Source organism: Geospiza fortis, unplaced genomic scaffold, assembly GCF_000277835.1.
Source record: "Geospiza fortis unplaced genomic scaffold, GeoFor_1.0 scaffold172, whole genome shotgun sequence".
NCBI classification, from domain to species: Eukaryota; Metazoa; Chordata; class Aves; order Passeriformes; family Thraupidae; genus Geospiza; species Geospiza fortis.
The window spans coordinates 8637289-8652576 of NW_005054309.1; the positions used below are offsets into that span (position 1 = coordinate 8637289).

General features: G+C 44.3%; 1 protein-coding gene across 1 annotated transcript in view; it reads right to left on the reverse strand.

The window, feature by feature from the left end:
- Positions 1-15288, reverse strand: part of LOC102044446 (multiple epidermal growth factor-like domains protein 6) — a 183326-nt gene that overhangs the window by 19127 nt on the left and 148911 nt on the right. The window contains exons 25-30 of the mRNA XM_031055435.1: positions 12068-12196; positions 6826-6954; positions 5076-5204; positions 3455-3580; positions 1668-1796; positions 5-20 (exon numbers count right to left, since the gene is read on the reverse strand). Coding sequence (XP_030911295.1) covers positions 5-20; positions 1668-1796; positions 3455-3580; positions 5076-5204; positions 6826-6954; positions 12068-12196 — 658 coding nt within the window. The remainder of the gene's footprint in view (positions 1-4; positions 21-1667; positions 1797-3454; positions 3581-5075; positions 5205-6825; positions 6955-12067; positions 12197-15288) is intronic.

The window sequence follows — 15288 nt, forward strand, 5'->3', positions numbered from 1 at the left end:
GTACCGGCCCGGCAGGCAGGCTGCAGGGGACACCGACCCCGTCAGGGCCAGCAGAGGGGACAAACCCACCTGCTGCAACCCTGCTCACTGAGAATTTCACACTTTCTGCCCTGACAGGCACTGACCGCCAAGAGAACACTTTGCGTTTGACCTGAGGCCGTGAGGAAGGCTTCCAAAATGGAATGATGGAACTGGGATTGTGAGTGTGGAATTTGAACGGAAGTGTGTGATGTCACAGGGTGGAAAACTTAAAGTTTTAAGAGATAAAGTTTTGGAATACAGTAATATATAGTATCAAATATATTTAGAATATTGTATACATAGAATATATATTTTCATATATAAGTAGGAAAGGCATTTTGTGCTGTTCTTGTGAGCAAGCAAAGGCTTCCTGAAAATAAAGAAAGGCCTATGTCGAGGAAGATACCAAGGCTGTCACCATAGCAATGTGATGAAGGAGAGAAAGTTAAAAGATGCAGACTCTAGCTGGCTCACTGAATGACATGGCTCCTTGTTCACCTATTGAGAACTTTGTTTCTTTCTTATGACCAAGCGCAGTGAATGTGTCTGTTTAGTAAATGTAAATATCTTGAAAAACTATAAAAGCAACATGTTGCTATAATAAATCTCTCTTATACACCTTTCTAATGGAGTCTTGGTGCTTTGTGCCGTGTTCGTTCTATGCAACATCTATATATAAAATCAATATATTTAGAATATAGTTGTGGTATTTACATTCTCTGAACATGATCTTTTTGCTCAGGGTTTTTTTCTTCGGAAGCTGAAAGGCAGAGAGAAGCCTCAGAGAAAAGGAAAACAATTCTTATCTCATTTGCTTCTCCTGTGCTTTGCTCATATGGAATGTGTTTGGAGATTGTTTTACTCAAGGTGATGGCTTGATTGGACTCCAGTGTGAGTTGTTTTAACTCACTAGCCAATTAGGGCTAAGCTGTGTCGGGACTCTGGAAAGAGTCACGAGTTTTCATTATTATTATCTTTTTATCATTCAGTAAGTATCTTTTCTGCATTCTTTAGTATAGTGTAGTATTCTTTAATATAATATAGTATAATAAAGTAATAATTTAGCCTTCTAATAAGATAGAGTCAGATACATCATTCTCTCCTCTTCTCAGTGGACCTAAATTTACAATTTATAGTAATATAGATAAAGAAGACAGAGGTTTTAGGGCAGAAGCTAGTCCTTCTTCTTCACCTTCTTCATGGGTTTGAGTGGTATTATGTAATTAGAAAAAAAGTGCACATTACAAACAAGTAGTTAGTTATTAAGTTAAAAATAAAAAATAATTTAAGTATCATTTCTTAATTAGACAGTTTATCCTTAAAAATCTTTCTAAAAAAAAACCAGCTCCATTTTTAATTTATTAAAAAATACTATAAAACTCATGGTTTATAAAACTATAATATAAATAAATAAATAACAAACATCTAAATCCAAACAAGAAATACCATCTCACACATTTAATCCCACCCAACCTTAATAAAAAAGCCTACAAAACCTCCACAGCCACCCCCTCCATGCACCCATCCCTGTGAGCACCTCCAGCCTGACGCTGCGGAACGAGGGTGTGAAAATACCCAGCCACAGCTGAGAGCTCTGGGTTTGGGGGGACGGGCACCCCAAGCTGAGCTGTCCCCTCATCACTCACGTTTGTCACAGTGCCTCCCTCGCCACCCCCTGTCACAGTGACAGGCTCCAGTCTGGGGGTGGCAGGACCTGCTGTGGGCGCAGTCACAGCGCTCCTCGCAGCGCTCGCCGAAAAATCCCGGGGGGCAGGCTGGGGGCAAGCAGAGAGAGCAGTGTTCTACCTGCTGTGGCATTGATCTGCAAGGTCCAGGCCACAGCGTGCAGCAGCCAGGCTGCTTCCAGTAATTCTTATCAGCGCCCTCAGGAATTTGTCAAGGTTACCTGTGGCACTCACATTTTCTGGAAAAATCCCTTCGCCCAGGATTTTTCTCTTGGGAAGCTGAGAAGCCTCAGAGAAAAATGAGAACAATAATTATTTGATTTGCTTCTCTTGCATTTTGCTCCTTTGGAATGTGTTTGGATATTGTTTACCACAGGTGATTGTTTCATTGGTTTCTGCTGCGAGGTGTTTTTACTCATTGGTCAATCAGTGCCAAGCTGTGTCGGGGCTCTGGTTTTCATTATTATTTTGTTAGCCTTATTTTAGTCATGAGTTTTCATTATTATCTTGTAAGCCTTCTGTAAGTATCCTTTCTGTATTCTTTAGTATAGTTTAGTATAGCATTCTTTAATATAATGTAGCATCATAAAATAATAAATTAGTCTTCTGAGAACATGGAGTCAGATTCATCACTCCTCTCTTCGTTGGGGCACCCCACAAATACAATAGTTACCAAGACATAAACTGTGCTAAATTAAGGAAAAAGAGGCTCAGAAACAGAATACCAAGACCTCAAGAACCAGATAACAGAGGGCTGTGAACCACCTGGACTGTAACCAATACTCTGAGAAGTGCATGCAGAACACATGGACAAGATAGAAGCACCAATCAAGAATTGTGTAATTAGCACGTGCAGTAGTTTGTAGAATGTATAAATAGGGTATAATCTAACCAATAAATGGCTTCTGCTTAATCATATTGGTTAGTCCTACAGGAGGCCTGCTTCCTGCACCCTGCTGCCTGGGAAGCAGCAGCCACTGGCCACCAGCCAGGATCCTCCCTGCCTGAGCTCCTGCTCAGGAGGATATTTAGCAGATTGCATGGCCAGAAAATATCAGTGAAGATATTAAAAATATTAGAAGCGTTTAATGCTGGCTGCTAGTGAGTGTGCACAGGAAAGTTTGCAAAGAATGAGTCACAGCCTGGACTGCAAATCCAGACAGGTGCATGGAGAGGGTGATGCTGTTTGCTTTGACACAACTCTGCACACAGGGACAGCTGTTTGAGCAGTGGGAACTGTGCCCAGGAACTGCTCCCACCTTCCAGGTCCCTGCAAAGTGACCACAGAGAAAGGCAGGTGGGCACTGAGAATGGTTTACAGGTCACACTGGTGGATGCCGCTTTGTAAAAAGCCTCACGACCCAAATCTGGGTCGTGCGCCAGATCTGAGCCATCTCAACCATCACAGTCCAGTTTGCTGAGCTCCTATCAATGACCTACAGAGACCCAGCAGCAGGTGGCTGATCTGGCAAATTCTCCTTAAAACTCCCTCCCTTTCCTGTGTTCTTCCTTGTGTGTGTAAGGTAGAGAAATTTCTTCATTTTCTTAGCAGGCAGGGAACAGAGGTAGGAGGAGATACAATGATTTAGACAAGGGCATGGTTGGGCAGAGACCTGCCTGTGGGTCTGAGATGGGGTGAGAGGGCACAAATCCTGACTGGCCTGCAGAATACTGGAAATTTAAGATAGAAAACTGGCAGAAATGGCTGATGGTTCAAATGAAGGATTTGCAGAAGGAGCTGCCCTTACCAACATCACAGTGGTCCCCAGTCCAGCCAGCGTGGCAGAGGCACTTCCCTGAGGGCTGGTCACACACCCCGTGCTGGCAGCTGCAGTTCTGCTCACAGCCCTCTCCAAACTGCCCGGCCCCACACTCTGAAATGGGATGGGGAGGATGATGAGGGCCAGACTGGAGCAACCGCAGCAGGAACACCTTTATGCCTCTGCAATATGATGAGCCACCTAAATTGGGCCTAAAAACCTGCAGTGAAGGAAATTTTGAAGCCTCCTTTGGCAAAATTCTCTAGAAATACACCATTTTCCTCTAAAAGGATTCTTTCTTTCTTTCTTTCTTCCTTTCTTTCTTCCTTCCTTTCTTCCTTTCTTCCTTCCTTCCTTCCTTCCTCTCTTCCTCTCTTCCTCTCTTCCTCTCTTCCTCTCTTCCTCTCTTCCTCTCTTCCTCTCTTCCTCTCTTCCTCTCTTCCTCTCTTCCTCTCTTCCTCTCTTCCTCTCTTCCTCTCTTCCTCTCTTCCTCTCTTCCTCTCTTCCTCTCTTCCTCTCTTCCTCTCTTCCTCTCTTCCTCTCTTCCTCTCTTCCTCTCTTCCTCTCTTCCTCTCTTCCTCTCTTCCTCTCTTCCTCTCTTCCTCTCTTCCTCTCTTCCTCTCTTCCTCTCTTCCTCTCTTCCTCTCTTCCTCTCTTCCTCTCTTCCTCTCTTCCTCTCTTCCTCTCTTCCTCTCTTCCTCTCTTCCTCTCTTCCTCTCTTCCTCTCTTCCTCTCTTCCTCTCTTCCTCTCTTCCTCTCTTCCTCTCTTCCTCTCTTCCTCTCTTCCTCTCTTCCTCTCTTCCTCTCTTCCTCTCTTCCTCTCTTCCTCTCTTCCTCTCTTCCTCTCTTCCTCTCTTCCTCTCTTCCTCTCTTCCTCTCTTCCTCTCTTCCTCTCTTCCTCTCTTCCTCTCTTCCTCTCTTCCTCTCTTCCTCTCTTCCTCTCTTCCTCTCTTCCTCTCTTCCTCTCTTCCTCTCTTCCTCTCTTCCTCTCTTCCTCTCTTCCTCTCTTCCTCTCTTCCTCTCTTCCTCTCTTCCTCTCTTCCTCTCTTCCTCTCTTCCTCTCTTCCTCTCTTCCTCTCTTCCTCTCTTCCTCTCTTCCTCTCTTCCTCTCTTCCTCTCTTCCTCTCTTCCTCTCTTCCTCTCTTCCTCTCTTCCTCTCTTCCTCTCTTCCTCTCTTCCTCTCTTCCTCTCTTCCTCTCTTCCTCTCTTCCTCTCTTCCTCTCTTCCTCTCTTCCTCTCTTCCTCTCTTCCTCTCTTCCTTCCTCTCTTCCTTCCTTCCTTTCTCTCTTCCTCTCTTTCATTTCTTTCCTTTCTCTCCCCTTAAATTGAGCTCATTACCTGTCTTCCCTGTTCCCAAGGGACAAAGAATAGATTACTTCTCTCCTCTGCCAGGAAGTTTCCAGCACCATGGAAATGTTCAAGTTCCAATATCATGTCTCATTTCTGACTAAACAGCCCCATTTGTTTTTTTTTTTTAACTTCTCCCTACCTGGTGTTTTCCATCCTTTTTCCTGCGGCTCATCTCAAACCAGACCCCAGCACAAGTGAATTTCCCCCCAGAGTGACTGAACCGAGGTTCTGGAGGGTTATGGGGGGTGGTGGCACTCACCCAGCTCACAGGCTGTCCCTGTCCAGCCCTGGGGACACTGGCACTCGCCGCTCACAGGGTCACAGGTGGCCTGGCCGTGGCACAGGCAGCGCTGCAGGCAGTTTGCTCCGTACCACCCTGGGGGACAGGCTGCGAGGGGAGACAGGGAAAACTTTCCATCAGGAGGTGCAGGAGAAGGACACAGGTTCAACACCACCTCTCCCACCTTACAGCCCTTCTGGAAGATGCTGTGGGAGGTACAACCAAGCAGAAATGGGGACACAACCAGTAAGGAATTGCTGTGACCATTGTAAAGCAGGTCTCGGAACAAAGTAGGTGATGAAGTGAATTAGTGACCCACCAAATAACCTTGAGACTTTCTGTTTGTACCTACAAAACCCATTTTTTTGTTCTTTCCAGATTTCCCAACACTGGGGAGTGCAGATCTTGATTTCCCTGTTCTCAGAATTTCTTTGTACAGTCCTCCTACAATCACAGCTCCTTCTCTAACTGATCCTGCTGCCCACAGCTGGCTGACGACATTTCACCATTTATCTAATTTTAATTAGGGAAGTCTATTAATCCTACCACAACCAGTTTCTATGGATAGAACCTAATCTTTTCGAAAATCATCACACACCTCTGCCATGTGCTTGAGTGACACCTCTTTAAGACAGAAACAGGGGCAAGATCTGATTTTGGAAAAGCACAGGAACCAGAGGGTGGCTCCCCAAGCCTCACATAATTATTCTACTTTCTCACTTCAAAGAGAGAAGAAATCCCCAAACACGTATTTAAATAGAAAAGGTGTGTTTGAAACAGCTTTTGTAACTTTCATTTTAGTTTTGTATTTGTGGCCTCCAGACAAAAAAAATTTGGGTACACGTCATCAAGAACAGTTTGGTGTCTTCCCAATTTTTAAATCCTTTGTGGAAAGGCCTCTTCACATCAAGTTTTAAAAGGGGAATATGCTAAATTTAAATATCACTCTACCCCTGCCAGCTTTCTTCCCTTTCCCTAGCAATCCTCTTGGGATGCTGAAGGGCAGAGGCTGAGCGGAGGTGCTGACTCCAAATCCCTGCTCACCCAGGAGCACTCACAGCAGCATTCCCAGCTCCATGGTACTGCTGCCACCCCAGGGACCTCATGGGGAAGGCACAGAACAAGGAACTTCTGCAGTGGGGATGGACAGATTTTCCTACTGCCTGGGATGAATGGATTAGGATGTACAGTGCAAGGATTAGGATGTACAGTGCAAGCCATAGTGCTGCCTTTCTTTGCCAGCCTCTTCTTAAGGCTCTGTGGAGCTGGGCTTGTGCTTAAGCCTCATGTATGGCTCTGATTGCCAAGGCTGGAAGGCTCAATGCCTTTCACATGTTCTGGATTTAGGCTCTGTCTGGAACAGCACAAGGTAATGCTGAGGATCAGCCTGGTGCATGGGACAGCAAAGCAGTCCACAGAAAAGAAACAGAGCTTCATTTCAGCGTCATAATTGGGAGTTTTATGGACCTTTTCTCCCTTCATCAGCCTTCCAAATCAGCTCTCTTTCCAGTTTATGGTTGTTTCACCCCTCTGCCCTGAGCACTCTGTGATCCTACAACACAGTGCCATGGATTAATTTAATGGACCAATTCATGTCACTGCAGATCCAAACCCAACCACAACACAGGGCAACGAGCTGAGAGCTAAAATACCAGTGGGCTTTCCCCAAACACAGGTTTTATTTTTCCCCCCTAAAATCCAGAGGCAGGGGTTGAATTTCCAACTGTACCTTCTTGGCAGGTGGCTCCTTTCCAGCCCGGGCTACAGAGGCATGTCCCGGTTTCATGGTGACAGAGAGCTCCATTGTGACACTGACAAGTGCTCCTGCAGCCCGGCCCATAGCTGTTCTCCTGGCAGGCTGCAATGACAGAATTCCATAAAACCCCATCAGGAAGTGTCCAAGGAAGCACAGAGCACAACACAGTGCCAGGGAAATCAGGTTGGAGCTGTGCTCCAGCGACACTTTTCACTTCATAAGGGCGCCTAAGTCCATATAAAATCATAGAATATTAAGGTTGGAAAAGATCTTCAAGATCATCAGTCCAACCTTTGGCCAAAAACCATCATGATCCTTAAACCAAATCACAAAATGTCGTGTCTACTTGCTTTTCAAACACTTCAAGGAATGGTGACTTCACCATTCCTGGAAATATATATTTATATCTAAAACCCCATATATTAACCATGTCTGACTCAAGAAACAATAATAGAAGCATTTAGGTTTGAAAACGCCTTTAAGATCATCAAGTTCTACTCTTAACTCAGCACTGCTAAGTCCACAATAGCAGCCAACACATAAACTGCAAAAGGAATTTAAAAAAAATCTGCAAATTAAGGTCACATAAACTGAAACTGCTCTGCAACACTCTGCAGTTTAGAGATAATGTGTCTTATGAAACGCTAACCTAATAACGTGGGTGTAAAATATGTATCAGAGCCCATTCTGAAGAGGTTTCTATGGAGGGGCTGGATCACTGGGGGTGATGGATCAGCTGTCATCCCCTGCTCTGCAGAACGTCTTTGTGCTAAACTAATGGTCCAGCAGAACTGCCAGCCTGACAGCCCCAGTGTTTATTTACATCCTGGTAAGAGAACTGACAACTTCATTGTTTTCAGTGTTCATTTTTCACAGCTGGGTGCCTCTGCTCAGCCAGGCTCTCATTCTTTGGTCAGAGAGGGGTGGTATTTTCAATGAGTTTGGTTAAGCAGCTGGCTCCCAGGTGAAAACTTAACACAGTCATCTGGTAAGCAAACACTCTGCTTTCGGTGCTGCTGCCCATGAAAAATGGCAGTGATAAAATTCCTGCAGTCTCCACTGCACTGGAGATTTGGATAGCTTTGGATGGCGGAGAACAGACATCTCTGCTACCCTGTTTTCTTCAGATATCACCCAAAATAATACAAAGGGTGTTGATGGAGCTGGATTGCCTCCTTGCATGGTTTTTGTTCTACATTGCAGGGGCTCCTGTCAGAGCCTCTCATCCCTGTAGCACCTCTGGCATGCACTTGGAGAGGCAAAAAAAGCCAGGATCCCTGATCCAGAAGAGTGTCCTGCCCTCGCTGAATGTGACATCTTCCAGGTTTCACAGCCAAACAGTGAATTTTCACCCAAACTTCCCTGCCTTTCAGGGTGTCAGCGAACATGATGCAGGGCTGTGCGAGAACAAGTCCCTGGGGACAGAAGGGAGGTGTGAAACCACCTTGATCTTGGGGGTGAACTTGGTTGACAGTCTCTGACCCATTCTCAGCCCTTTTCTCCCCATCTGAGAAAGGCTTCCAGCTTCCCAGCCTGGTTCTCAGACACCATTCCTCCCTGGACTTCTTTTCTACACTGCTCATTCTTGTCATCACTTGGACCCCATCCATGTTGAAACCACAAGAAAGAGCAGGAGCTCAATCCCATCACAGCTAAAAGTTTGTTCTGCAAATGAAGCTTGGTTGCCAAGTGAAAAGTTCAGCACATCTACAGAGCTCTGGCTCGGGTTTTGGGAGCAGAACTAAATATTTCCACAATACAGACCAGAACTATAGCACAACCAAGCCAAAGGAAAAAACAGCTCATCACCAGATCCCCTGACTGGTTACCAGTGGTTTGTGGGAGGTTTTTGGAGTATGTGTGCAAAGCTCTTGTTACACTTACCAAAAAGACAATAGGGTGTTTCTCTGAAAATTCTGGTAAGAACACAGAAATTTCTAGAGAAGAAAATTTTAACTATTCAACTGGGTAGAAACAAATCTTGTTTAGCTTCCTGGTGGGACAATCCTGATTTTCAAAGTACTTTTCTGAAGATTTAGGTTGAAAGTGATATACTGAAGCTATTTCATGGAGTTCCACAACTGAATGTACAAATATCCCCGGGCCTTTTCTTTCTTCACGATGAGAGAAAAGAGATAACTTAATCCAAAGGTTTAAATTAATAGAGTTCCTCCTTGTTCAAAATTTTCCTCTTAGTGTCTTTCCTCTGCAAGAGGAGGATTTATTTGTTTGCAGTCTTTAAAATCCCTTTTTGCATGCAGAGTAAGGAACACATGAAACTGGAGACTTTTCTTCCAGTCTAGAAGTCAACAGCCATCAAAACTGCTCAGGAGAAAAGGAAAATGATGGGCTCTAATGCTCTATAGGGTGTCCAGTAGCTTTGATTTCAAGTGACTTTAATGGATTATTCTTCACAAAATGAAGCTTTAGCTTTAAAAGAAGAGAGAATCTGCAAATTCAAGTGCTCACATACCACGAAATGTCAAACCCCTGTTATCAGTGCCACTGGCTGAGCACATTTTTCTGTAGTTATTTATTTTTCAAACCAGTGTGGTTTCTTTTTTACCACAAGGAGACACTTCAGTCAAGATTCTGCTGAGCTCCAACAGCTCCAGAAAGAGGCATGTTTAGCACTGACAGAATTAAGGCAAAATTCAGATGTTGAATTGTGTACATCTGCTACAGACCATATGCAGCATGAGATTTTTGGAGGGTTTGGTTGGCTTTTTTTAAGTTTGCAAACTTCGAATGAATTTGCAGTGAATCAGAATGGTTTGGGTTGGAAGGGGCCCTAAAGATTATCAATTTCCAACCCCCCTGTCATGAACAGGGATGTCCTGTCATGATCAGGTTGCTGCTTCCATCCAACCTGGCCTTGAACACTTCCAGGGATGGGATATTCAGAAAGGAAGGTTACATCTCTGTCACAAAGAAATGCCAAATGTCAGGTCCTCACCTCTGTATCGCTGAGATATCACAGCACTCAGTGAAACAGTTCATTAAAACAACACAACAACAACAACAACAAAAACCAAAACAAAAACAAACAAAACAAAACACAAAAAAAAAAGAGAATAGGCAACACGCTTTTCCTAAGCCTCTTTCTTGGAAACCTAAAATACCTCAGGTGGACACTCAAAAAAATCCCCAAATAAAATCTCCAAGCACAAACTGCAGCTGAGGCAGAGCTTGTTTGGCAGATTTCAGCCCAGATCAACATAATTCATTTTAAAACAACTGAAACCCAGGGTCTGGTAATGGAAAGCATTAGGCAGCTTCAACAAAAGGCATCACTGTCTGTACTGCCTGTAATTAGATAGCAGAGTATAAAACTCACTGCATGGCTGGCTTAGGATCAATTCAAATCCCATGATGCCAAAATTATTCCTCAATATCCTCCAGCACATTGCCTGCAATCTGATTACTTCCACACGAGTGCTGTCCTTCCAGCTGCTGGAGCTGGTGGGTCCCAGGAACAGGCAAGGTGAATATTAAACACCCTGGGAGGATGGGGAGTGCTGAGCTCCCTCCCACCCTGAGCTGCCTTGCTCTGAGCAGCTCTGGAGCAGCGTGGATGAGGCCCAGGTGTAAAATCAAAATGAAGATCCCTCATTTAGCCAAGAGGAAAGGAGAGATACACTGCACTGTGAGCTGACCTCTCTCTCTCACTCATGGAGGCCTCGGGGGATTTGGCACCTTCACCAGCAGGAGGAATAAATCAGCCCAGCACAAAGCTCTAATGGCTCTGGCACAAGATAATAAATAGGGTTTTTTCCCTAATGTGAGCAGAGCAGGGCACCAAAGGCCATGGAGAAGGAGCTGCATCTCTTAACTGAATTTAATGAAATATACAGCAAAGCTTCCCATCCCTAATGCTAAGGACTGGGGAAGGGGCAAGGTGACACATTGCCAACGCGCTGTGACCAAGGAGCAAATATTGCACCTGTTCAGCAGCACCTCTTCTGACCTGTGGGATGGGAAAGTGACTCTGGGCTGCTTCTGTTCTGTGCTCACTCCACTAATCTACACTCAAAGGCTGTGCTACCACCAGAATCTTCAGGTGGTGGCAGGTGGAGAGCCAAGTGCTCCTCTGGGAGGGCATGAGGAGGCAAAAAACTGCGGTGGTGTGATGTAAGGAAAAGGGTCTAAAATGAGGAAGATTCAGCAGAACTGACCCACCTGTAAACAAAAGAGCAGGGGATTTTGCAGGAGAAGCCTTCTCAGAAGATGGGCTGTGTTGAGTGGTGGGGGAAAATATTACGAAGAGCAAGCACTGCCCTCAAACAGGGCTGATGATAAAATAGTGTATGGCTGAAGAACAGCATCGCCTCAATTCAAGCCACATTTCTCTCTATTTTCTAAAGTAAACCACTTTTCTATTGTAGAATGCCATGACCTATGGATTAAAGAAGTGTTCCCTCACAGAGCTGGCTCGCTGTGAAGCTGCCCTGGAGCCCAGCTCTACACCCCAGTCCTGCAGACAGCACTCATATTTTCAAAAGGAAGCTTAGACCATGACATCATCCTAAAGTAAAACAAGGAAGCTGAGAAGCTAAAACCTGAAAATCTTAAAAAAGCCCACTTTTTGCTAAACTTTGCAAATAGGCTCAGTGATCTCCACATGTAATGCCATGCAGCTAAAGAAAATTACCTAATTTCCCATGAAATGCAATGAAAAATTTCTCAGAATAGCCAATTTGATACATGTATACATACAAGCACTTTGTTAGCTTAAAAACTGTGGGATAGTCCACACTTTTCAACATCTAGGAAGCTGAAATTTATTTTAAAACAAATAACTTCCCTAGTAATTATTAAAAAACCTGTTCTGTCACGCTCAAATAACAAAATAGTCCCAGGTCTGTTTTTTCCACTTTGCACATTTTGTAATCTGACACTTTATAATTGATAATTAGATGAGATACACCAGAAACAGATACACAACATTTAATCTCTTAATGTCACATAAAAATAAAAAGCAGGGAGCTGTCATATGGCAGGAGACAGCTCTGCTATTTAAAACCTGATGCTTATCATGTTTGACGAGTTAAAAAAACAAACTATTAAAAAGAGCTGGCGATTTTACGCAGCCACCAAAAATTGTTCCTTTTCTGGGCATATTTGGGAAGGAAGGTGACCTGTCTGGAAGTGTGCCCTGCAGGGCACTGTCCCATTCCCAGAGGAGGTTTGGGGTGTGGGAGCAGGGTTTACTTACGCTGCTCACAGCTCTCCCCCAGCCAGCCTGGCAGGCAGTGGCACGAGCCCAGCACGTGGTCACAGCCAGCAGCATTCTTGCACTTGCACACCTGGTGGCAGTCAATCCCAAAGAATCCGTCTGGACAAGCTGGAAATGCAAAACGTTCTTTTTTAGCACAGTTCCTGCTTTTTTTCTGCACAAACTCCATCTCATCTATTCACGGATGCTTAACAACTGAAGTCACACCAAGGGTTAAGCCTGCCCAGTTCTGCTACAGTGCATCTTGGAAAAATGTGACCCTTTTACACAAGCAGCAGATTCCTGCACAGGGAAACAAGGCTGAGAATATTGAAAAGCCATAAAACAAGTGAGAGAATGGAGCTGGGTTCACACAAGCTGTTCCTTGTGCCTCTGTAATGGACAGAGGAAATAATTCAACATAACACCAGACTCCAGGGCCATCCCTACTGACCTCCCTCCCTTTGGAAATGCAAAACTTCTGCTCACATTTACTGTCCTGACACTTTTCTAAAGATTCTTTAACAGTGAACCTAAGTCACAGTGGTGCAGTTCAGTGCTGGAATGAAAAACTGGCAAAGTGAATGAGCAGAGAAAACCAAGACAAATTAAACGTAGCAACTGGAACTGAACCTGGACTAAGGAAGAGCAGTTCCATGGATTCAATTTTTCTCTGTACCAGTGTTGACAGCAGTGAACATAAGGATCAGTGCTTGTCAGTGGGCCACATCATACCCCAAATGCTGCATTACAAGAACAATAAGGCTGCTATGCAGAGTTTAAAAATCTATTCTCCATGTAGTCTTAATTTAACCTCGGTGTGTGTGTGTGTGTTTAGATTATATAAGTGCATATATTATGTCACACAGTACAGTACCTTATGTTACACTAAGTAATAACAGATCTATAGATACACAAGTGCACATCATTCTTTCCACAGAATCCCTGAATCAACTTCAGGAGTGATGGTGCTCACAAAACAAGCAGTAATTCAGTAAAATAAGCAGTAAATTCAGTAAAATAAGCAGTAAATTCAGTAAAATAGGCAGCAGTTCAGTAAAACTTATCTCTTTATCCTTCTTGTTCAATATAAACTCTTATTTAAAATCCAATCATCACACTTCTACCATAAAATCAGAATGACTGGATTCTCAAGAGAATCTTACAATGATTACCACCATCTACACTGACCAACAACCCTCCACACTAATTCACAGCTCTCTACCAGGTCAGAGCAACACTCGTGAACAACCAAGAATGGTTTAGGTTGAAAGGGACCTTAAAGACCTGCCATCAACGCCCCAGGTACACCTTCCACTGCTGCTCCAGGCCCCATCCAACCTGGCCTTGAACATTCCCAGTGAGCTCTCAGTGTTCATCTTCCACTGCTGGACTCTTCTGTCCCTTTTTTTGCCATTCACATATGGAAGCTGGCTGGTGGCACTGCTAGCAGCATCCACCAAAAATGATTCATTTTCCTTTGGTAATGCGACACCTTGTGAAGGAACAGACATTATTTCATCAGTGTTCTGCTTGTATCACTTGCTGCTTTCAAGAAAATTCAAAGGAAGCCTTTCCTAGATTGCTCTCACAGACTGAAATAATTTCTTTGTAGATTATTTTGTTTTCAGCCTTATTTGCAATCGCTACCTACTCTGCAACTGAAACAGTTTTGCTGCTTTTGAAACTCCTTTGAAAGAGTCACAAGATTCACAAGGTTCATTTTCACAAAGCACTGAGCAGAGCTGAAAGATGGAGCAGGCATGTAGCACCTTCAGAAATGTCTAATTTTCTTTCAGAAAGTGTCTTGATAGCTTTATTCTTCCCCATCATTATTATATGTGACCACAGCACAACTGCAGAGGCAGCAGCACCACTGAGTGGTACCAGATGAAGAGCAGCTGATCAAAAGTGACTCAGGGCAGAGCAGAACTGAGGTGCTGATGGACAGACAAAAGTACTTTGAAGAGTGTGAGGTCTTTTGTCAGCATCCTGTGGCTCAGAGCACAGAAGTTCAGTCAGCTCCTGAATAATTCACAGCAAGGTCTCATGAAACAGCAGCCCTGGAGCAAAAGTGTCTCCTGCTATGAGTGAGCTTGGAAACTGTCCTGTGCTGCTGGGTGGTGATGTTGATGATGATGATGATGATGATGATGGTGTGGGTTTGTTGTTGTCTGTATTATTGACAGATTACATAGATAGATTCAGACTCATCAAGGACTAAGATTACATTGACAATTCTAATAAATATTAATAAGATATTATGGAAATTTGTGGCAAATAAGCTTGGAAGTGGTCACTGAAGTGGTGCTTTGCAACAGGGGCTGGTACCTAAAGTTATGAAGCCTTAATTCATACTGAAGGCAGCAAATTAATGAAAAGAAACAGCAGCTTCCCACCAAAATGGGAAAAAATTTTCCCAAACGAAAACCAAAAATCCAAAGGCAAATTTGGGATTTCTGCAGTCTCAGCTTGAATCCAGATCCTGTGCTGCCACAATGCAAAATACCAAAAGCAACGACTGCAGGTTCAAACACCCTTGCTGTGCAGGGCTGATATTAATTATTAATATCAATCAAAATCCCATTTTGTAAGGGACTGTCTTCTCCCAGGACTTTGAACTTAGAAAGGTGCAAAAGCCTCAGTTTCAACATTTCTGTGATGACGGAGCAGTCCTTCCCAGCCACGGGCTGAGGCACCAGCAGGATGTTTGAAGTCCAAGGCAGCCAGAGCTCGATGTGAATTTCTGCCTGCAAGGCACACAGCCTGGCCAACGTGGGTGGATTGCCAAGAGGACGGCAAAAAGCACATCCCTGCCAGAAGGAAACCCTGCCAGTCTCCCAGTCACTCCAAACAGAAGCGCTGCAGCTCCTCCGAGAGAAGGTGCCAAGAAGGTTCTACCAAGGGCAAACCACCCACATGTTCTCCTCCCTCGGCGTCTTTTGGAAGCTGCCAAACTGTTCTGGTTGAAACTTCCTAAGTTAAGAGGTAACCCGGGTCAGCTGAGAGCAAACACTCTGCCTTCCTGAGAGAAAACACGCAGAAAATGGTGTTTTACAGAGCCCTAAATTTCACTCTCCCCTCCACAGTCTTCTTCGAATTAAAAAAAGACAAAAATGTCCAACACGACTGATTTGGAAGCTGAGACTTATTCTTTTTTTTCCACCAACAGAATCCTCCCGTTTTCTCCGTATTCCTCACACCTATTCTTGGCAAAGGCC